Genomic DNA, 25,253 nt, shown 5'->3' on the forward strand with positions numbered 1-25,253 from the left:
TGGTCTTTAATATTCCATGAAATATTCCAGGAGGAGATAGTAATCATATCTCCTCCTAGCATCAATTCTGCAAAATTAAGCAAGCCATACTGTTTTAGACTACTTTAATAAGAGAAGTTTGCCATTTTTCTGATTAACCCAACATTTCTTGCATGTACCTGTTCCTTCACGAGTCCATTTTTTGACCAGAGGTGACTGGTTTTAAACAAAATACCATTATTCAGAGTTTATCAACAAAGTTTGTTGAAATTAGATTTTTTTGTCTAATAATTGTACATATTTATACTGAACCTTGAAAGCCTTTTGCTTTCACGCAGCACTGCTGTTTCTATAAGTCAATGAAGCACAGTGAACTTCAGAGAAGCATTGAACGGTTTTCAGAAATACAGATATCTGACAATTTCACCAGATACAGGCAATAGCTCTCTGATTATTTTCTTGAACAGCAAAAGACTACACAGAGTGAGGTAGACAAGAAAGAGCCTGAAAACAACAAAACGGGGTGGAAGGAAGCCAACATGAAGTGTATGCATGCAAATTCCAGGAGGAGAGGAGTGAAGAGAACAGTAGGGGAAGCATTCATGCTTTTTCTGGGAAGTCAGCATGATGGAGCATCTCTCTGAAGTGCCTGTACACCAATGCACACATGCAGCATGGGGAACAAACAGGTGGAATTAGAGGTATGTGCGTATTTGCAAAGCTACATCCTTACTGGGGTCACAGAGATGTAGTGGGAAAGCTCTCATAACTGGAGTGCTGCAACAGCTAAATAGGAAGGAACAGGCTGGGAAGGGAAAAAGGGAAAGTTGCCCATTACATGAGATAGCAGTGGGAATACATTAGGCTCTGGCTTGGGATGGATGATGAGCCAGTGCAGAGTTTAAGGGTTCAGATTAGAGGGCAGAACAAAGTGGTGTATGTTGTGTTTGGCGTTTACTACTGACCACCTGATCAGGAAGAATTTGTTGATGAGGCCATATTCAGGCAACGGGAAAAAGCTTCATGTTTGCAGGTCCTGGTTCTCACATGGGACTTAATCGCCCTGATATATGCTGGAAACACAATACAGGAACCCACAGATCCTGGGGATCTGTGGGGTGCATTGAAGAGAAGTTTCTGACACAGGTGATGGAGGACCTGATGAGAGAAGGCACTCTTTTGGACAGGATACCTAGAAAAAAGGTGGAAGTGTTGGAGGAGGAGAAGGTCTGTAGCAAACTTGGCTACTGTGGGCATGAGATGGTGCAGTCTGTGATCCTGAAAGGAGGAAACAAGGGAAATAGCATGATAACAACCCTGGGTTACAGGATAGCAGACTTTGGCCTGTTGAAGGATCTACTTGGAAGGATTCCACAGGAGATGGTCATGGAGAGAAGAGCAGACCAGGAGAGCTGGTTAATTTTCAAAGATCAGCTCCTCCAAGAATAAGAATGGACCATCCCTACATGGAGGAAACAAAGTAACAGCAGCAAAAGGCCTGCATGGATGAATAAGGAACTCTAGACTCAACTCAGACCAAAAAAGGAATTGTACAAGAGGTGAAAGTCGGGACCAGTCAAACCAGAGGAATATAGAGACACTCGATATGCGGGAAAGGGATTAAAGAAGCCAAAGCCCATGTATGGTTAAATCTTGTGAGAGATAGGAAGGGCAACATGAAGGACTTTTACAAGTCTTTCCACAGTAAAAGGGAAATTAGGGAAAATGAGAGCCTGACACTGAATGGGGCAGGGGACCTTGTGAGAAAGGACATGGAAAAGGATGAGGTATCCAACGACTTCTTCACCTCCGTCTGGACTGATAAAATTTTCCCTGAGGGACTGCACACCCTGAGGCCAGTGGGAAGGTCTGGAGCAATGAAGTTTTGTGGTCAGTTAGGAGGATCATGTTTGGGACCATTTAAACCAAGTGGACACACACAGATCGGTGGGACCTGACTGAATGCATCCATGAGGACTAAGGGAGCTGGCTGATGTCATTGTGAGGCCACTCTTGATTATCTTTGGAAGATCATGGTAACTGGGGGAGGCCCAAGAGGATGGGAAAACCAAAGGTCACCATTACCTTCAATATGGGCAAGCAGAAGGATCTAGGGAACTACAGGCCAGTCAGCCTTACCTTAATCCCTGTGGAGGTGATGGAGCAAATTCCCCTGGGATCCATTTCCAAACATATTAAGGACAAGAATGCATTTGGAAGTAGTCAGCAAGAATTTATAAGCAGGAAATCCTGCTTGACCAAACTGATAGCCTTCTATGAAAAAATGCCTAGTTTGGTGGATGAGGGGAGAGCAGTTGTCACTGTTTATCTTCACTTGAGCAAGGCGTTCAACACTGTCCTGTAACATCCTCATAGACAAATAGATGAAGTAGGGACTAGGCAGGTGGACTGTGAGGAGAACTGAAAACTGACTAAACTGCCAGACTCAGAGGATTGTGATATCCAGCAGCATGATGTTCTACTGGAGTCCAGCCATGAGTGGTTTATCCTAGGGATCAACACTGTGGCCAATGCTGTTTAACATGCTAATGATGTGGATGATAGGACAGAGTGCTTCCTCAACAAGTTTGCAGATGATACAGAAGTGGGAGGAGACATTGATTCACTAGAAGGTTGTGCTGCTATTCAGCAGGATGTTGAGACGCTAGAGATTTGGGCTGACAGGAATCTCCTGACCTGAGCAAAAGGAAATGCCAGGTCCTGCCCCAGGGAAGGCAGAACCACAGACGCCCATGTGTACAGGCTGGGTGGTGTTTGGCTAGAAAGCAGCTTTGCAGTAAAGGCCCTGGGGTCCTGGCAGAGACCAAGTGGCACATGAGCCTGCAGTGTGCCTTTATATTAGGAATAGTGTCACCTGCAGGCTGAAGGAAGTGATTCTTCTACTCAGCCCTGGTGAGATCATATCTGGAGTATTCTTTCCAAGCCTGGGATCTCTACTGCAAACGTGACATGGACATACTGAATTGAGTCCAGGAAGGGACCCCTAAAATGTTCAAGGTATTGGAGCATCTGACTTGAGGAGAGGCTGAGAACTGAGGTTTTGCCTTAAGACAAGAAGACTAAGGAGAATCTTATCCATGTGCCTAAATACAGAATGGAAGGAAGTAATGAAGATTAAGCCAGATTTTTGTCAGTGATATTCAATGGAAGAACAAAAGGCACAAATTGAAATGCAAGAAATGCCATTTAAACACAAGAAAAAAAGCCTTTTTTATGATGAGGGTAGTTGAACACTGGAACACGTTGCCCAGAGAGGTTGTAGAGAGTCCATCATTGAAAACACTCAAAACATGACCGGGCATGGTCTTGAACAACCTACTCTAGGAGACCCTGCTTTGAGCAGGGGTATTGGACTAAAAACGTCCAAAGGTCCCCTCCAGCCTCAACAATTCTATTCTATACTTCAGTTCTTGATTTCAGTTTCCTTTTCATGATTCACAGTTTTGTATTAATTAAATACAAATGGATAAACACTGGAGACCTCTTCCTCTTTATGACATATCAGATGAATATGTTTTCCCATTGTAGCACAGTTATCAAATGCTATAAAAATATGATATTGTGACATACTTGGAAAAGAATGCAGGACACCTGGTGTTGAGAATTACTTCCTAAACATTCCTTCATCAATGTTCAGAAGTGCTAGCTGCAGTTTGTCAGAACACCTCCTATTCTACAAAAACATTATAAAGAACAGAAATAAAATTAAATGCAAATAGAATTTAAAAATTACAGAAGTATCCCCTCTCTGCATAGTTGATGCATATAACAACAATTATACTTGCTCACAAATGTCCGTCTAGCCCAATATGCGTCTAAAATCCTAACGTACCATCCCTTCCATTAAAGGGATGCCTAGGGAAGAACCTGAAAACAGGTCAAGCATATAGAAACAATTCCCTAGAATATTCTAACTCTCTGCCACTCAAAGATAGCTTGAGAGTGAGGTTATGTCTTTAACATCTCTTGACATATTGTTATTCCATGAATGTGCCCAGTTGCCCCAGTTGCTACATTAATCCCACGTAAGCTTTTAGGATGGACAACACTCTGCAGCAAATAGTTCTCCATCTGTTTTGTGTGGTTTTTTGAACCTGCCAGTTCCATTTCATGCTCCTTAGCTCTTGTATTGGAATAGACTATGTGTGATCATTTCTATTCACATTTTCTAAGCCACTGAAGATTTTGTACTTCTCTGCCCTCATCCATCTCTCTTCCAGACAGAAGGGATGCCAGCCTGTTCCTTGGATGGAGGCTGTTCCACACTTCTTTTCAATCCTCTGCGAAGCTATGTCTGTACCTTTTCCATCTCCTGAAGGTAGGGAAGTATTCTGGAACTGTACACAGTGTAGGCATAACTCCACTCTGGATTTATATACTGGCATAATATTGCTTTGTGCTTTGTTCACTACTTCTTATAATTCCTTATGCTTGATTTGCCTTTTTGGCTCCTACTGAGCATCAGGATGATGTTTCCCTATAACTGTGTACTATTGTATCAAGATCTTACCATCACCTGGCATTTAGTTTACATTCAGTTGCACCTACCATTTAATTTTCACTGAAAACAGAAATCTTGCTTGAGATTTAATTTTATTTAATAAATGTCACAGTGACTTGTGGAAATGACTTGTCAAAGTTCATAATTTTAACCATTTAAATAATTACTTTGACCATTTCTGTTATCACTGTCATTTCAGGTTAATTAAAATCTTATTAATTTATTGTGAAAGACCCTCAAATACTAGCAAAATTGGAAAAATATCCAAATTATCACACTCCTGCCCCCACAGTGAACTTTTCCATCTTGCTCCAACCTGATTCCTTTGTAATGCCATTTGTTATAATGTTGTTTGATGATCTGCCATCATACATACTTTTCCACCCTGAATGTTTTCTCCACAGTGCTTTAGCTGGCTGTTCTTTCTTCTATATTAGTATATGCAAATGAAGAATACAAAAAAACCCCCTTTGCTTTAAAACTTTGCTCACAGCACTATTGTAAGATTAGACTCCAGTGAAAATATTAAAGATATGTGCCTTCAACCTATATAACAAAGCCGAAGAACACCTCCAAACTGGCAGTAAGAAATTTTCATTTTGCTTTCATCTCCTGCACAAAATTACGTACTAGCTCAACGGTATCATTGCAAATAGAAAATTCCATAGTAAATTACTTTCTATCATTAGCTCTATAAATTTATTATGTAGGTGTTCTGTTCCACTTTTATTTGCAACAGTCCCACAAAATGAGAGCGGTTTAATGAAAGCTGTTAGACCAAAATTCCTTTTCTCCAGAGAAGTAACCAGCACACAGGAAAAAATAACAGGGGAGATATCCAGCTTTTCGCCTATCACAATCAGACCGATGCGTTGTTTCAGCTATGTTTGATTTATATACCATTCCATAAGAGATTCTTGAAATTCACATGCAAGACTGCCAGAAAGCAAAAGAGACTCCCTGCTCTTTCTCTGTGCGTCTTGGAGAAAGACATGTACGTCAAGTTTTAGAAAGAGGAAAAAACAAAAAGACATCTTTAACTGGATGCGTGTCCATCTGAGTTATCACTGACCAGATACCAGAAACGAAACAACAGTCGAGACATTAAATATAAACGTGCACACTCATTTCATACATATATGCATATATATGCACCATACTGAAATTAAATATTTAGAGAAGCATTTTTTCACATATATGTGCCTTTTGGAGTACCTAATTTTGTAGTATACATCAGAAGAGATTCTTCTACATGGCTAAGAATTACACACTATTTTATTTCTTAATGAGAAATTATGCAAAGGCAGGCATAATGATTTTAAAGTGTAAGACGGAATTTTCATGGAATGAGGATTCTAGCCTTGTAAAACCTAACCTGATATAGTAATAGTAATAAAGGAGCTATCAACTGCTTTAGAAAGATTCTCCAATCTCTAAAATTCTTATTTGGGTCAAAGCTGCTGCATTAGAAAGCAATAAAAATATCTCAGAGTGAATGGGAATTATTGAATAAACCAGCAATACTAAAGAAACCAGTACACCAAGACACTTAAATCTGAAATGTTATTTGAGATAACCAGGGGTCCCTCAGATTATAATCATAATAAGGAAGTTGATAGAAAAGATATATATTGGAGAAGAAATTATATGAGAAAATTTGGGATGGCTAATGCATGTTTTCAAGAGCATTTAGCTAAAAGACAATAGTGAATTTCTTTATATGTACCTGAAAATAAAATATTGGACCCATGACATTGCTGGAGTTAAGGTGAAAGTAAAGATGACAGAAGAATGAAGACTCAGCATTTTCTGTTGAAGAGAATGTTGACAAAATTCCAGTACCACATTTTTCTTTTCAGGTAACAGAAATTATTTACTCCACAGGGATTCAGAAGATTTGAAATAGAAAGATATATTAGGTATTCATTATGTAATGTATGCCCAGGGATAATACTGCTGTTTAATTGTGAAAAATAAACTAAAAATGTAGTTTGACAAAGACTGACAAAAATATATAGGCTTTTCATGCAAATTGCTTGCAAGCTGGAGGGCTGAAGGGTAGTAAGTGCTGCTCCTACCTTTCAAAAGCTGTAAGGGACATGGTATGAGAACAATTCCTGGGAATACATAGAAGCACTTGTGCAAGCTGTGAGATGACTGCCCTCACACTGGGATGGACTTAGACACAGACTTCATAAGCAGTGGTGTAGGACAGGTAAGCAGCTGCTACAGGTCACAGAAAAGCTCCTGTGGGGTGCAGTACTCTTACTGCCTACCTAGCCTATACAAAGAGCACACTGACTGACAAGTAGACTACCACCAAAAAGCAGGGCTGGTAGGCAACTACAGCTATGTCGACCAGGTCTCTCCCTTTATGAGGCACTGTTTCCACATCTCTTGGGTGCACAATCAGTGACAGCAGCAAGCCCAGCTCTTGCCTGTGCCCCCCAAATCTCCCTGACTCTTCTCAGCTACCTTTGGCCACTACCACCTTCCCAAATCCTGCAAGACCTTCACCTTAGCTCACATCCCACTCTTGACCACTAGGAACTCTCTCCACCACTTCCACATAATTAAGTTAGTAAACATTTATATTTGATTCTTACCCCAAACCATTAAATCAGGTCTTATTGAGAAGCCTTGAGTTGACTGCCTACAAGCACATCAACACGAGCCCGATGATACTTAAACCATGGCCACCTGCAGTGAGGTCATTACCAGTCTTCAACAGCTGCTCACTTGTAGGCATCAATCTAAAATGGTGCTGACCACAAGTTTGCTGTCTTTTCATGCAGTTGGTTTTATCAAAGAGCTGCAGATTATGGTAGTGAAAATGAGCAGGAGGTAAAACTTGGTAAGTATGAGAGTTCATGGACACAGGCAGGAGAAAGTATTATAGGAGGGTGGAGAAGCATGAGAGGAAGGCATGTACTTCCCAGGGTGCAGATGCAGCTGCTGGATGTGTAAGAACAAGGACAGTTTGTAAAGTAGATGTTAGGGTGATTCAGACCATTATAAAGCAAAAAAAAAAAAAAAAAAAAATTCCGCAGTTTTATAGCTTTTAAGAATATATGTGTCACTGTAGCATTGCTAATGCATATTGGTCCCGTTAACAATGTGGTTAACAGCTATTATGTGTTTCTTCTCTTTTCTCCAGGGAGAGAAGAATATACAGCAGGATGTTTTAAAATAAAAATACATATGCATAAACACATTCTGCTGCATATTTATGCTGAAGAGAGCTAATTTGGAAACAAACCTTGCTTTTGTAGAAATGAGGAGATTTGTGATAATCTGCATTTTTTCTAGAAAAGTTCATTCTAGTGTTAGGCAGATCCCAAAAAAGCTTTTTCTCACTTACATATGAAATATACATTTGAAATTTTAGAGTGTGCTTATCAGAGAAGAAACTACTTTACCTTCTGAAGAGAAGCAATTTTTAAATACATAAAGGGCATCCAAAGGTCTTGATTTCCTACTGTATGGGAAACCCAAGCAGAGAATGGCCTAAGGCACTCGCAGTAAATATCCTGTGCTGGTACTACTGTTTTTCTTAAATAGTTTTCAAAATATCTATATTTCCATGTCCAAATATATTGTATTGGTGTTTTGCAGATGATAAGGTATAAATAACTAAGACTGCATTGCTTTGCTGGGGTGGGACAGGGTCTTCAAGGTTTGGGTACAAATATGGCATCCATATACTTACGGATGCTGCTCTGCAAGAGTGCTTAGCAACAGTGAGGAACTCAGGAGGATTAAATACAGAAGTGAAATGACTTGTAGTGCACAGACATAAAGAGGATGGCTTTGTGCATGGAAGTTCTTCTCCAGGCCCTCTCCCCAACAGCATAAAGTCTGTTTTATATGGATTGTTTCCAGCACTCAGCCCTCTGCTTATTGCCTCTGTGTGTGCCCATGCTGTCTAGCTGGTTCACCGAGCGTCTCCCCGTGTATGCTAGAAACAGAAATGCTACACGTGGCACTTCACCTCTAAAGTAAAAGTGCTTCAGTACCTATTAAGCTTGAGAAGCACTGAAGTGGTTTTAGTGCAAAGCCAAGGCACCTCTTTCAGACGAGAGTGGGTTACTTCATGGTTAAGCGCTGCATAAAGTTCTAGTGGCAGGTGACTAGATGGCTTGCCTCTCCCCATTGACAGCAGGGCTAATCCATCACTGCCATTAATGCATTTCAATACAATGTCTTGGCCAGAACTCAGGACATTCCGGGTGAATAATACTGGCTATAATCACTTATAATTTAAACTGAGGCTTGCCTCGTCCCTAAGATTGCTCATGACTAAAGGTATGGTTTTAAAGGAGTGCCATGATACTCAGGATGTGTTGTTTCAGTATCAGCCAATTAAACATTTGAAGGAACAAGGGAATATTCTTCCCCAAAGAAGCATTAATTACATTAGACAATTTTTTATGGTAAATAGCTATTTTAACACAAATTTGCTATCTTCAGAGAAGTCTGATAGAAGGATTTTATTTGTCTCTACTGCAGCCTCAGCATATTCTCAGAGTAATTCATTATGCTTCATTTATTCTGCATCAGCATCTGTTTCCTGACATAAGCATTAAAGTCTATCTTTCTCTATACAGTGGTGTTTGCTTCCACAAGACAACAGAGGGATGTTACAGACCTAGAAAACACTGAAGATTGAATGTCCAGGATAGAATGCGACAAGGAATATTAATCAGTTCCTGGAGTCTGTTTTCTGGAAGTTTTTCTTAATCAGGCTTTTGTGTTTGATGGAGGGAGAATTTTCTCGTCTTTCTTGCTTCTGATATTAAGAACAACTCAAATCACTGACAAAAGAGCGAAAAATGTTCCTGTCTGGATTATAATGCCTCTAAATCTTGACACTTAATATTCTGTCCAAGTAAAAATGTGTCCAGAGATCCCTCAGAGATTTATCTCTGAAAGAACAAGGAAAGTCTGTGAGGAGATAAGCTTCTAAGCCCTTGCAAGTGTAGCGCTACTGAACAAATGCTGAAATCCTAAAGCCAGGTATATTGCTATTTGGTAATCAGTTCCTGACTGCCAGAAAACATCGGTGTTGCCCTACACCAACTCTGTTGCTGTTTGCAGTCTTATAAGGGAGCATAAAATCAATGTAAATTTTGGCTGTGGCTTCAGCCTTCAGAGGAATAAATCTGATTGAATGTATCCTATGTGTTTGAAGTTTAAAGTGAAGAAGTGCCACTGGGCCTGTCATATACTGGGCTTCATCAGTGAATGAACAAAACTGTCACAGTGCCTTCTGTGTGAACCAGCCAGGTATCAGTGACAGATCATACCTCTGTTGCTTTTAATGCTGACTAGGTTGTGACTCATTTACTGGTAGTCTCACACTACACACAGCAATCTCAGCAGTGTTGTTACCAAAACCAGTAAATGGCTTCTTTTAGTCATCCGTATGTGATGAATTTATTGGTGTTAGATATCTGCCACCTGATTTCCTTTCCTCCAATAGGCTATTTCTCTTAGGACTGGGGATTATACCTTGAAATCCCAAAGGGACAGCAATAGTCTGGATTGTCAAATGCAGTGGAAAGGAAGGGTCCTGCTGGGTACCTCTGGTAGCTCAGTCCTCAGAACAGGAGGAGCTACAGCAAAGTGTTTGCAAAGCAGCAGCAACACGCCAGAAGTGTGACTACATAACAGCAGAACAAGTAACAATAATTATACATTTTTTTAAAAAAAGTATCATACTTCCATATTCCAGAGTAACATTTCCACTCTAAGAACCATAATTCCATACTAAAATCAGTGTTGCTCAACAGCACAAGCAGGAAAGCATGCAGACAAAAATGTTGAGGTTAATTGAGTCTAAAGATTTGTGAGGAGAGTAACTAAGATGAGTGGGCCATATGATGACAAATGGAATTCAGTTTCAGTAAGTGTAAAGCCATTTCAACCTAAAACCAGTGGAACTACTTATACATTTTCTCAGGGTCTTAATTAGTGCATGGAAGCGATCTGGGAATCACTTTGACTGCAGAGTCCAAAATATTGTTTAATGGTGTACAACAGTGAAAAAGAATACACTAAACATAAGGAACAGGATGAAAAATGGATAAAACCATTACACAGATCTTCTAAAATATGCAATATTAGTCATCCTAACTAAAAAGGATGCTTTACAGTTTCTATGTCATAGGAGGAAGAGCTTAATAAGATCAGGACTGTCTACCAAAGAGAAAATAGGAAAATAAGGTTGTAGAGTAAACACACAGATGTATAGTAATGACTGGTACTGCAAAAGTAGATGTGGAAGATTCAAATCTTTTTTCTCCCTAAAACAAAAATAATGTATGTTCAATGGGAATGAAAAGCAACATTTCCAAAACTGAAAAAGGAAGTTCTTCACACAGTGCATAATTAGCAATTACACTGAACTGTGAAGTTAGCAGGAGTCAAAAATAACCGACATTTATGGGAATAAAAAAAGTATTCAAACAGCAAGCATACAAAACAGTTATGAGATACATACAACCATACATCTGAAGTCACTACTCATTATGAACCATTGCTAAAAATTTAAGCATGACAGATGAAGTCTTGGATGTGCACAACACATTTCTAGCATCCACCTCTCAAAGTATTTGTGCCAGCCATTGTTGCAAACAAGCCACTGAAGAAGACAAACTACAAGTCTTGTTGATGATAGTGGTTCCTGTGTTCCTGAGGTTGGGAAGTAGCGTTTATTGGGAAGTGAATAATGGAGCCAGAACTAAAACTGGGATTGCTTACTGAAGAGGAATAAATGCGAGCAAGCCTCATCTTATTAAGTAGCTGAAGCAGCAGCCATTCATCCTGCCATTTTGGAACTGACCCTGCCCTATTTCTTTATTTTTGCCAATTTGATACTTGTTTCCATGGGAACAGAAGCAGGACTAGCCACCAGCTGAGTCAATCTCAGCTGCTGGCTCCCAGTTCTCACGTTTTGTTCCGTTTCCTTGGAAACTGATGTCAAATGAGAAAGAGAAGTAAACCAGCTTTTGCTCTTTAATATTTATTCTTTCTCTGGACCTGCTCTAGATCCTCTGGGCCGGCGGAAGGTTTACAGCTGACTCTAATGGCCATTCATTTTCCTTCTCTCTGGAATGGCTGCCAGCCACCGGTGGGCCCCAGCAGATGCAAGTAAGAGTTCTCAGTTTCAGCTACTGCTGGCGGGCCGCCTGCTGTGAGCTACAATGTCAGGGTTTGAAAGCAGGCTACAGATTTCAGGAGACATTTGGCTCCCACAGTCTGTAATATTTCAAATTGGAAGGAAAGAGATTAAATTTATTTAAAAAATAGTAGGGGAAACAGATGGGCATAATGATATTTAGAGAACAAATTGACTAACAAGCTCTGACCTGCATTAGGACGAACACCCCCAGAAACTACTTCAGCCAATTATATTCTTAATTTCATAATGTACATTTGACAAAGTTCTCTCTAATCCAGCTGTTAGCTGACTGAACAGCCCAACAGCACAATGTAAACAACAACCCCATAACACATCTGTTTATGCATATGTACATATGCAGAATGAGAAAAGAACATGATCTGATTGTTTCAAAATGGCAAGGAATCTGCGTAATTCTACTTGAGCATGTGAATTTGAACCAGACATCTTTACCAATTCCAGGCCTATGTTAATCCCATGTTTTTCTCATGCGTATACAAACACATGCCCATTCCCCTGCATATAATTTTGGGCCAGAGTATTTTTCACTTCCTATAGCAGCAGTGTCATGGCTGAAGACAAGTATTAAAGAAAAAAAATCATAAAAGTTGCAAAAAACCCCATATTAAAAAAAGAATATTAAAGAATATGAAAGAACCCTGGAAAAGCATGCAGGCAACTAGTCTAGGACTTAGGTAAAATTTTGTATGGAAATGATACTCAATTTACATCTGTGCACTTGAATCCAAATTTTCACATCTTTTGTTTAAAAATGCACAGACAAATCAATTTCACGAGACAAAATCCTGTTATGAAGAAAAGTTTTATGTTTGGTGGCCTCTGCTCTTAGTTAACTGGTCTAACTATTAGGCTGTAGCATCATGCTCACCTCGGACATGCTTTTACCCTTCCTCTCCTTTTATACCTAATACATGAACTCCTTCCTGAGTTTTCTCTACATCACATCTCAGTTACATCCACACAACCTTCACTGATCAGTGGCCTGACGTTAGTACCTTGCATAACTTCTAGAATCATATATTTAGTTCAATTCACCTATAGGCCAAACAGTAACTCTGTAATATTCATTATTCAGCTACTACACTAGGAACAGTCTCAAAGAAAAGGCAATCAGATACTCAAGAACAACATTTATTCCTCCAGTCTTGTTGCACCTGCATCTGTCTACTGAGAATATACTCAACATCTTTGGGCATCCGCAGAGTTGTGTCAAGTCAGCTAACATTGTGATTTTGTTCCGGCTTAGTTATTTGAATGAAAAACTTAGGCAGTTTTAGTTGTTTAAAATCAGGCTTATTACAGAATCACAGAATCACAGAATGGTAGGGGTTGGAAGGGACCTCTGGTGATCATCTCGTCCAATGCCTCTACTTGAGCAGGGACACCTAAAGCAGGGGGCACAGGGCTGTGTCCAGGCAGGTTTTGAATGTCTCCAGGGAAGGAGACTCCACAGCCTCCCTGGGCAGCCTCTTCCACTGCTCTGGCACCCTCACAGGAAAGACGTTTTTTCTCATATTCAGGTGGAACTTCCTCTGTTCCAACTTCTGCCCATTGCCCTTGTCCTGTCACTGGGCACCACGGAAAAGAGTCTGGCTCCATCCTCTTGACACCCACCCTTTTGCTATTGATAATCATTGATGAGATCCCCCCCAGTCTTCTCTCCTCCAGGCTGAACAAACCCAGGTCTCTCAGCCTTTCCTCATAAGGGAGATGCTGCAGTCCCCTGATCATCTTCATAGCTCTCTGCTGGACTCGCTCCAGTAGTTCCCTGACTTTCTTGAAATGGAGAGCCCAGAACTGAATACAGTACTCCAGATGTGGTCTCACTAGGGCAGAGTAGAGGGGGAAGATAGCTCTCCTCAACCTGCTGGCCACACTCCTTTTAATGCACCCCAGGATACTGTTGGCCTTCTTGGCCACAAGGGCACAGTGCTGGCTCAGGGTCAGCCTGCTGCGCACCAGCACTCCCAGGTCCTCCTCAACAGAGCTGCTTTCCAGCAGTTCAGCCCCCAGCCTGTACTGGTGCATGGGGTTGTTCCTCCCCAGGTGCAGGACCTTGAACTTGCTCTTGTTGAATTTCATCAGGTTCCCCTGGGCCCAGCTCTCCAGCCTGTCCAGGTCTCGCTGGATGGCAGCACAGCCTTCTGGTGTATCAGCCACTCCTCCCAGTTTTGTACCATCAGCAAACTTGCTGAGGTTACACTCTATCCCATCACTCACATCATTGATGAACATGTTGAACAGGACTGGACCCAGCACAGACCCCTGGGGAACACCACTAGTGACAGGCCTTCAACCAGACTCTGCCCGGTTGATCATGACCCTCTGAGCTCTGTCATTCAGCCAGTTCTCAATCCACCTCACTGTCCACTCATCCAACCCACACTTCCTTAGCTTGCCTGTGAGGATGCTATGGGAGACAGTGTCAAATGCCTTACTGAAGTCGAGGTAAACAACATCCTCTGCTCTCCCTTCACCTTCCCAGCCAGTCATGCCATCATAGAAGGTCATCAGGTTGGTAAAGCATGGTCTCGCCTTGGTGAATCCATGTTGACTATTTCTGATAACCTTCTTGTTCTCTACATGCCTGGAGATGTCCTTCAGTATGAACTGCTCCACCACCTTTCCAGGGACAGAAGTGAGGCTGACTGGCCTATAGTTTCCCAGGTCCTCCTTCTTGCCCTTTTTGAAGAGGGGAGAGACACTGGCTACCCTCCAGTCCTCAGGCACCTCTCCAGTCCTCCATGACCTTTCAAAGATGATGGAGAGTGGCTTAGTGACAGCACCCGCCAGCTCCCTCAGCACTTCTGGGTGCATCCCATCAGGGCCCATGAGTTTGAGAGGATCCAGTTTGCCTAGGTGATCTCTAACCCAATCCTCCTCAATCAAGGGAAAATCCTCCTTTCTCCAGATTTTCTCTCTCACCTCTGGGGGCTGGGATGCCTGAGGGCCAGCCTTAACAGCAAAGACTGAAGCAAAGGCAGCATTCAGTAACTCTGCCTTCTCTGCATCCTGCATCACCAGGGCACCCACCTCATTCAGCAGCGGGCCTACAGTTTCCCCAGTCTTTCTTTTACTACTGATGTGTTTGAAGAATCCCTTCTTATCCTTGACTCCCTTGCCAGATTTAGTTCCAAATGGGCCTTGGCCTTCCTCCTTGCATCTCTGCATATCCTGACAACGTTCCTATATTCCTCCCAAGTGGCCAGTCCCTTTTTCCGCATACTGTAAACCTCCTTATTCCATCTGAGTTTCTCTAGAAGCTCTTTGCTCATCCATGTGGGTCTCATGGCTTCTTTGCCTGTCTTCTTCCTCCTGGGGATACAACAATCTTGAGCTTGGAGGAAGTGGTACTTGAATATTGACCAGTTTTCTTGGACCCCCCTACCTTATAGAGCCAAACCCATGAATAAAACATTATTCTGTTGTATTCAAAGAGATGAAAGATGTGCTGAATTTACCTAGTCTATTTATGGGTTTCCTCTGGCTAAACATAAAATCAACATCTAAAATCCCATCTTTCTTTGTATCAGTAACACTTTGCAGAGCAAACAAGATAATAACCTTTCAGTTTGCTGCTGCAGCTGCAATCAGGAAAGACCATTTCACTTTATGTTGAGCTTTGCCATATCCCTCCAGAATTCTTCACAATCAGCCCTCATTTCTACTATCCAGAATAACTTACTGTAACCATTAAAATTTTGTCATCTCATGATTCACTTCCTCTTCCACTGAACAATATGAGTCCCAGCACAGGCACAGAGACTGGGACTTGTCCTGAAGGACTCTACGGGCTACATCTGTCTTTCCTGGAAAATGGGCTTTTAGTTATTCCTTATATTCTGTTTCCTTTTTCTAAAGATTTTTATATCCATTTGAGGGCTTCTGTCTTGTTCCATGGCTGTTTAATTTCCATAAGACCTTTGGTAAAAGAAATCGTTGAGTCCTTTTTTGGAGACCTAGCAGGCTGTGTCGCTTCTGTTCACATGCCTGATGGCTTCTTCAAAGGACTTCACTGCGTTTCTGAATGATTTGTTCCTTCACAAGTGATATGTCAACCCTTCCTCAATGTAGCATATTTATTTTTAATTCCACTCCTGGTTATAATTTTTATAAGTTGGCCTGCTATAGACATTAACTTACAAGTTTGAGGTTTTCATTCTGTCTTCAAAATATGGCAAGACATTTGCAACTTTTCACTCAGATATCAAAGCAGTTCTGAGCTAATGATTATATACTGCTGTCAGTAGTTTGACAATAACTCCTTTGAATTGCTTTAGAAAGCCTGGGAGAATATAATCTGTTTCCAGTGATTTATTTCTGATCATTTTCTCTATTCCTACCAGCAACTCCTAGCCACTCTTCAGTGAGTTCATCAGAAGGGTTCTAGCATAGCAATCTCCACAAGCTCTTCCATAAAGAATTTCGCTGAACAAAGCAGCAGAACAATCATTTAATCATTCTACATGGCCTTGTTTTCTGCAAGCAATGCTCTTATATTCTGATCAAATAGATTCCCTGGCAAACTTCCTGCTACCGATATTTAGAGAAAGATTTAGTATTTTTTTTTTTTAAGCTTTTGCAAGATTTTTTTAAGCCTGCTTTATTGTGCTCTAGATTTAACTTACCAGACTTTATGATCCTTTCTGTTTTCCTCATTTGGATATAACTGTGGTTTTTTGAAGGATGCCTTCCTGCTGTTTCATCATGCTGAGTTTATTCTTTTTCCGGTCTTACTTGATGTGTGGCATGCATTTACACTGTCTCCAATGTGATATTCTTAATACTCTCTAGGCCACCTGCAAAGTTTTAATTCTCTACAGTGTCCTCTTTAGCATCTCTTTAAGAGGCTTCCTCAGTTTTATGTTCCCCTTTCTGAAGTTGAACAGCACTCCACTGATATTTTTTGGTTGTTGTTGCTTCTTCAGAGCTATCAAAGTTATGAACATTTTATTTGCAGCTACAGAAAAGTCCTTCAATATAAATGCTTTGGAACAGATTCTGTATGCTATCTAGAATGAAATCAAAGGTTAATTCTCTCTTTGTGAGTTCTCTAATCTGTTGAATTATGAAGCAGCCACTGCTCCTAAATGAGTTAGTCTGAGCAGCACATTTGTCCAGTTTACATAGCCACTTTTTGCTCTTGCAATGTTTATGACTCCCTCAACATATCAGCCAATGCTGACCTTCTGGCTTGTTGGTTAGTAATATATGTCTGATAGCACAGTTATACACTTGAAATGCATAGAATTCTGCCTCTCTCACTGGAATGATTAATTTGTTAATCTGAATTTACTCCAAGTTTTCTCTAACAGACTGCACTACTATGCCTCTGGCACAGCCTGCTCAGTCTTTCCTGCATGTTGATATTTTTGTTACAGCAATGTGCTCATACAAAGATGGGCATTCTTAGCTTCCACATTTAATTTCTGTATCAATGCTAGAAGCCCAAATAGGATGTGTCTCACTGATCTGTTTTTCTCTTCTGTATCTTCTAAAATGGCTCTCTGTTCTGTTTTTTTTGGTTTTGTTTTGGGTTTTTTTCCCCTCCATTTCATGTTTATTGCCATCCCAGGACAATTCAGTGTGAAACCTTAAATACTGATATTCCAGATAGAGAATAAAGTCTATTTTTAAATATTGCTAATGTTAACATACGGTTGCATAAGAGGAAACATCACAGACATAACTACATAACTGGAACTAAGACATCAAGGAATGCAAAGGTTGCTGCCCTGGATAAACAGGTTTTAAAATACTACAAGAAATACTGGCATCCAGTATACATAGTAGGACTTTCCTTGAGTCTAACAGTAATGCAAGACTTTTTTCCCTTGGGAACTATAAAATCTAGTCCATCTACCCTATTATACAATTTCTTATTTATTAAACATTATCATTGGTTTCCTTCCAAGGCCACAGTGATTCAATCTTTGTGATAGATATTTGTGTTGGGAGAAGACAAGCCAGTCAGAGGCTTTCAAGCTAAACTCTAGAGTAAAAGAATTACTACACCATTGTATTATGAGTGAGAGGTGAGTGTGACTATGTCTACGCGCAGACTTACTGAACTGTAGTAAGTACCTAATTGAATTATGATATGGCTATTACACAGGGAGAACAGATTCCATACTGTAAAGGATGTTTCTATTGCAAACTGTGCTTTCATTCCAACACAGGTGTATCAGTGAGCAACTGAAATTAGAGCTAGCTCATTTCCTATGTATTTTTTGTCTTGTGGCTGGATCCTCTGTGTCTAATTAAGCGTGAAGCTCCCTTGTAGCAGGTTATTTATAATGTTTGTCTTTAGACAGAGAGGTAAATTCAGCCTGTGACCCTCCTTTCAGGGGAGACACTACCAGAACCTCTCCTCCACACAGCTGGCTGTTTCCATCAAACCTGTAGCAGTGCTATGTCCTTAACAGCTGTATCTGTTCTGTCAGGTTTGACTGAAACTGGCAAAGTTTGTTAGGCAGTAGGAAAAAACATGCAGAACGACCTTGCACATAAACATTGCCTTCTTAAGAAATCAGGACAAAATCCAGATGGTTGGAAAAAGGCCTTGCCACCAGGGCAAAGCTCTTCCACAGCTGCATACACAAAAGCACTGTAATTTCTCATGGCCTGTTGAGCCCAAGAACCCAGCCAGTGGGACAGCGAAGGAGGATGCACTCCAGTTCACACAACTGGGAGAAACTTGGTCTGGCAGGAACCTAGTTGAGATCAGATCATATCCCCAGAGCATTTTGATTATGACAAAAAAGGTGAATTATGATGAAAAAAGCAAATTCCAAGTTCAGCCTAGGAAGAAGCTAGTGAGAAAAAAAGCTATTGGTCTCTTCACTGGTCTGAAACATTAGCAAAAGGAGAAACATTACAGCCAACGTAACAAGCAAACCAGATGAATAGAGGTAACGTTATGGATTAATTCAATTTATTTTTACACTGCTGCTTGAAGATGAGAAGCATTTTGTGTCAGAAAATGCTTCTGTGTTATGTGAGAATCAAGCCTACCGTACTCTGTACAAAGCGTACGTAGGGGAACCTTACAGTTCTGCTGGAGATCAGCGTACAGCTATGGAAATTTTAAAGTGGTCCCTGCCACTGTATCATATTTCTCTGTAAGCTTTTTGTTTTTAGCCAATGATTTTATTGTCTATATCATATACCAAAGAACTGCCCTACTCATGTTGGTGGATGTTTTAGGGCTCAGTCATCAAAACTTTTACCATGATCTCTTATGGCAGCCATAGATGTGCTATTCATAAGGAAACCTGACATCTAGAGTCAGGATGCCAGAGACCAGTCTGAAAACTGACAGACCCAACATCCCATCTGATTTCTTCCTTCTGTCAGGGGCAGAGAGTCACCACAAGTGCCTTCGCTTCCCTTTGTATTTTTAGATACATGCTCAGCTTTTGAGGCATGGATAGCTTGACTTTACAAACAGCTCTGGAAAAGGAGTCTGGATTTTTATTTAATGCTTGATAATTCACTGGTGTTGGTATTCAAATGGACTATTTTGTGAATAATGCCAAACAGCAAAGGACACAGATATTAGGCTCCTCATCTTGGTTACTTTGATGTGTTTATGAAGACACAGCTAACAGAGGACCACCTGTTAGTGGCCAAATGCAGAACTTTCACATATGAAGCCGATGAGTATTTATGGTTAAAACAGCACTCAAATGGTTCATTAGCTAGAATGACTGATTGCATTCGTACCTTTGGAGCCTACATGTAGTTTAGTCTCTATCATCTGGATCAACTTTAACTGAGACAAAATATCCCTTTAAAATTATTTCATAGAAGCGAGTGGGACAGGGAATACATGACACAGTATTCCTGAAATAAAACAGAAACTTGCCTCCAGTATTGTTTACTATGTGATAAGTACTTTTCAAACACAAAAGATAATACCTGCTTTAGCAAGCACAGCTAAAGAATTCACAATTGCAGAATACATTTTAAAAACCTAAAATTAAAAAGAGCAAACTAAAATAATTAAAAAGAAAAAGGCAAATACAATTGTCATTTGCTTTGACAAAGGTGTTCTGAGACATGAAGAGATCTGCTTCAGGAAAGCAAAGTGCAGTTCACCTCACTCACTGCTTATATAAGATAAAAACATATGTACAGTATTTTAATGACCAAATTTGCTTGCATAATACTTTCATTTCCTTCCCTCCCTAAATACATTAGCTTAAAAACCATTCTGCACAACTTATAGTAATAGCAAAAACCTCTAACAGCAAGTTTTAGTTAATTGTATGCTGAGTGTTCAAAATATTACAAATTCTCCTGTGCACATTCAGTGAATGCGAGTTTGCATAGGCTTACATAGTTCCCAGAGAATTCCAGTTCTGATACAAAGTTCGGGCAACTGGTGTGCAGCCCCATGGTTTAGATAGCTCTGAACATGGAATAAGCATGCTAAGTTCTCAGTGGTATACATTACACGACCAAAGATTATACACTGATAAATTCAGATGGAAACTGCAATCATTGAAAACTGCAATAAACGTTATATTTCAAATATCTGGTATTTGCGGTTTGATAACTTCACAGTTACTGCTGCTGTCTACAGAAATTTCACCTGAGAGATTCTGCTAAGACCAGATATCAGGATCTTTAGTAATAGCTTCTCTGATCTGGGAAGAAAGCAAAAGTCCTTCTAACTCATTCAGCCACAGCACTGAAATGAGCAGTATTTCAATTGGATTTTGTGACTACTCATCATATTATGTTTGGTTTTATATGAGCAGTGAGACAGTTAACAACACTGATAATGGAAATATCAGTTGCAATGCAGTTGGAACGTAGTGAAGCAAACAAGGCTAAGGACAAGCTGTGTTGTTTCAAGCTCTACAAACATAGACTAGAAGTGTCTCCACAAGACAAATTTCAGTTACAGTTTCCATTTTTTATTGACAACCATAATAACGGGGGAGTCTCTTCAAAAATAGTTCAAACTCTACAGAATGACTGAAAGGTATCTTTTCAGACTCTAAAATGATTTTGAAAGGCGTCCCTTGCAGTTTAGAAAGCATCATTCTAGAGATATCTTCTACATATTATATTCAAATAAACAGTTAAATCTTCTCCTAATAAAATTCCAGAACTACACTGCAAAGCAGGAACAAAGTAAAAACGACAGACAAAAATATCATATCTTTTCTTGCAAAGGTTAACATCAGAAACCTACCATTCTTTTTCTTACTGATTGCCAAGTATTGGAGAATAGAATAACACTTCTAGACTGCCCTCCTATAATCTAATTTTCAGATATCACTGGTTTCCTTGTTGGACGTAATAAACTCTCAGACACGGCTAATCTGTATACAGACATTTTTTTCCCTAGTTCTGCATTGTTGGTGCCATTGTTCTTTCTGTCAGTTTGTCCAGAAAGCTCTACTTCTAGACACCAACCAGAATGCTGGAAAATTTGTACAAGGGGAATTAAGCTATTACCTCCTCTCTATCAAAACCTCTAGCATGATCTTTCTGGGAATGACACTAAAATAGGAACAATGAGTATGTGTGCATGCACACACTATTAGTGAAAATAAATATAACAATAGGTAACATAATTCCTGAACATCTCCACAAAGAATGCAGCCTAAGCAGTGACCTCTCCTGCACTTATCTTGAATGAGCTCTTCCTGAAATCTGCTAATGGGTTCTGGTAATCTATTATTTATTGCAACAGACTCTGATAGGCAGTCTTAGCAGAGGACTTTCCTGTGTTTACAACACTTTCATCTAAAATCTCTCACAAGTGACAGAAACATGGCACCTTCAACCTCAGATACATTTTCTTCTGGTTGCAGTTATTTCATTTCTATTTGCTTTTAAAAAACAGAACCATTCCCCACCCCCCCTCCAAATACACAGCTTGACCTGCTTGCATATCGCCTAGAGCATCTTTAGCTTGGTCTTACAGAAAGCTGTAGATACTGATATGCAACCGTAAGTATTACTTGGACTTGAGGACATACCTCCATGTTATACTTTTCCACTGTCCTTCTCAAAGGATCCACAACCTGCCAGCAAATCAAGATGCAAAGATCAATCAGTAGCATCCCTCCAACTATCACCAGTAGCTTCTGGTCTTTAATGATCTGGAGAGACAAAAAAAAAAAAAGGAAAAAAAAGGGAGGAGATTCCCATGAGCCATATATAGATCCCTGTACAGCTTTATTCCTACATAGGGAGAAAAACACAGGTTGCTAATAAAAAGGTTTTTTAACAGTGAGCAAAGAAAAGTTTCAGAAATATCAAAAGATGAAAGCAAGATGACACAAAACTATTTTAGTTTGTTTCATATTTATTCAAAGTATCTAAAGTGCATTCTGACTTCTAAAAAGAAACTGAGAGGACCCTTAAATATTAATATTGAAGTCCAGGTTTAATGTTAACTCCTGAAAAAAGAAAAAAATATATTCTAGAGAGCCACTATTGTGTTTCTGTACTAAAATGTGGAAAAATGTTCATTACAACTTGCAGAGCAGCAGGAGCTAAGAAGGAATTTAGTTTTCACTAAGATTTACAGTGTTCACTTTTTCATAACCTTCTTGGATGTGGAAAACATACTTGCAAGGTATTAAAAGATAAGTTCATTTTTGAGGGTGGGTGTGGGAGGGTGGGTGTGGGAGGGTGGGCGGGTGTGTTTATCATTTGCCTGTTACCCAGGGAGCAAAAAGGGTTGTTGTACTTTTTCTATAGTCCAAAAGTTAGTCTTTTATGCACATGCAACTTAAAACATGTTTTTAATTTTGCATGATTTTGGGGTACAAGAAAGAAAACTAGATTTGCTAATAAAAAGAACAATCCAAACCATGTATTAGTCTTGTATAGCTGCATGCAATCCCTGTATTACTTCTACTGTTATAGCAACACAGAAAAAATACACTGCAAGTACATTACTTCAGTTGCAAGGTTGTAAACATGTTCAAATATCAGGCTTCAGTTAACTTTATGTCAGTCCTCTTGTGCCTATGTTAATGTTTTTTAAATTAATACATACTTCCATTATTAATGAGCACTCCTCTAATATTCAAAAGGTATTGCCAGATTGTTTTAACATGGACAAAACTCACATATTTTTCTCTTGTTTTAGTTTCTAGAAAGAGCTGGTTTAATCCAAATGAAATATTCAGAAATATTAAGCCTGAGCAGCTTAATGAAGCTGTGATTATTTCAGTTCAATTTGATGAACTTGTTAGGCTTTTGAAAATGCATTACAAAACCAGAAGTGTCAGCTAATATTAATACAGGCAAGGCTGGTATTCCTGCCTAGAATAAATTGTATTTGCACTGAATTCCTATCAAGCTTAAGGAAATTATAAAAATGAATACAATTTGAAATAATGTAAGAGGAACTTTAGAAAATTTGTTTTTCATATTATCTAATTAGATACATTCTTTGTTTTGAAAGATGTTTCTGCAATATTGTGCACCACTCTTTGTTAATCTGCTAGTTTAATTTATAAATCATTTGGAGTAAGCTAAGCATAGAACTAAGGCTAGCAATCAGAATGACTTAAAGGACTTGCAGCATTTTTTTAATTTCCAGAGACCAGTTATTTAAATCCATGTAGCTCCCATCATCATAAAGGACCAGAAAATTATGCTTTCCACATGTCTGCAGCAGTAATAAAGCAGTATGTCCATCTCATCAGAGATAGCACAGGCATGCCTGGACAGGGAGGGGAAAGGGGAAAGGTGGTGGTATGTCTTGCTGTTGGATGGTTTGGCAGGGAGAACTTCGCAAGGAAAAGGTGTCTTGTTGGGAAGTGCAGCGGGAGGAAGACTGTTGCGATGTGTTTCCCCATTAAGCTAACAGGAAAGCAGATTTTAAGCACAAAGATTCTCAGACACAACTTGGTCCCTCGTCTTCTTTGGGAAAACATAACTGCCCAACCTTTTAGCCATTTACCAAGTTACAGTCAAAGCTGAAAATGGACTGATAATCACTGAGGCTACCCTCTGTAGAAAAAGCCCATGTATTTTTTATCTCTTTAGGAATGCCTCTAAACAAGTCTTGGGTGAAACATACCTAGTGCTGCTCCTAGTATGAGTAGAGACATAGGAGAGAAAACCATGGGGAATCAAGTCCGAAGAGAATTTGAATTTACATGAAATTTAGACACCTCAAGCCAAATTTATTTTTCTCCCTCTTTATTGACTAGGTCATTTGTTTTATTGGCATATTTTGGTTGCTCTTTTGTTTTAATTGATGAGGTTTATTTTACTGAAGTTGGCTGTTTAAGCATTATGTGTCCTGCCACTCTCAGTAGCCCGTGGGCAGAGACAAAACCCTTCAAAGGACAATTCCTCCCACCTATCTTGGGTACAGTTTAGGATCAGAGAAGTCAGTGTTCTGAAATGTGCCCTTCCCTCCCCTGCCGTGAGGGTGTGAAGACAATTAACTTGAGCTAAAAATATTCTTTGGGAAACCCAAAGCTATGTGAAAAGAATCTGCCAGAAATGTTGCCCTCTGCTCTACTGAACCATAAAAGTTCCTTTAAAAAAAAACACCCAAAACATCAGTAATGATGTCCTATCTTTCTGACAAAAATAGTGAACATTTTACCTAACAGGTAAAACACAAGACAACTAGCCCACCGTATTCTAAATTTATATGGACCATAATGATATTGAAAGTAGGGTTGCATAAGGTGCAGATTTACAAACATGTGGCAATATTAATCAAACAGGTACAGCAACACCAGAAACAAAAGAGTTAAAGGATACAATTAAAAGCAGTAATACTGATAATCCACTCACTAACAGGGTCAAAAGCAATCTCATATTAACACTTCCTATTCAGGATGACATTGCTACCTGTCCTTCCTCACTCTTGTGCATCCCTCATTTGTACCTGACCTTGTACTACTGCAGGTCAATATTCATATTTTAGCTCACATGCAAGTTTGGTAACCTTTTCTTTGGGGCAGGTAATTAGTAAAACAAATAAAAGCAGAACTCCAGCAAACAGTGGAGCTCTTCCTTGGATGCCTCTTGGAGCATTTTTTCCTGCATTACATTGTGAATGGCCCTTTTCTGGACAGAAGGGGAGAGGTGCATAGCAGCAGCTGTCACTGGCAGCAGGTATTATTCATCCCTTACTTCTGCCAGACAGCCAGGAGGAAGGCAAGCAAAACAAAGCCCATAAAATAACCCAAGGAAGCTATCTGTGTTACTCTGATGGGCCCTGTAGAAGACAATGCTACCAATGCTGCGTGCAGGGTGAGCAGGCTAAAAGCAGGGGTCCTGAAGCTACCTCATGCACCCATCACAGCCCTGCTCTGCACTTGGCAAAACTGTTGCAGTAAAACAGCTCTGAAGAAGAACTCTTCACCAAAATGTTAACTTTTCAGAATGAGACATTGAGATTTAATTATTTTTTACTTCTGCCAGTGACTAGCAGTTTGTCCTGACATAAATTTACTCTGAGAAATGCCATTGGTATATCACTAGCAGCAATTCCAAAAGGCTTGCTGATCTCCCTCCACCCTCAGGAAGCCCAGCTTTCCCTCTCTCCAG

General features: G+C 39.9%; 1 protein-coding gene across 1 annotated transcript in view; it reads right to left on the reverse strand.

Annotated features, from left to right (window-relative positions):
- The window catches only part of GABBR2 (gamma-aminobutyric acid type B receptor subunit 2), a 491,408-nt gene that overhangs the window by 121,732 nt on the left and 344,423 nt on the right, over positions 1-25,253 (reverse strand). Inside the window, exon 13 of the mRNA XM_064443206.1 lies at positions 21,704-21,826. Coding sequence (XP_064299276.1) covers positions 21,704-21,826 — 123 coding nt within the window. The remainder of the gene's footprint in view (positions 1-21,703; positions 21,827-25,253) is intronic.

Source organism: Phalacrocorax carbo, chromosome 2 (assembly GCF_963921805.1).
Source record: "Phalacrocorax carbo chromosome 2, bPhaCar2.1, whole genome shotgun sequence".
In the NCBI taxonomy this organism is placed as follows: Eukaryota; Metazoa; Chordata; class Aves; order Suliformes; family Phalacrocoracidae; genus Phalacrocorax; species Phalacrocorax carbo.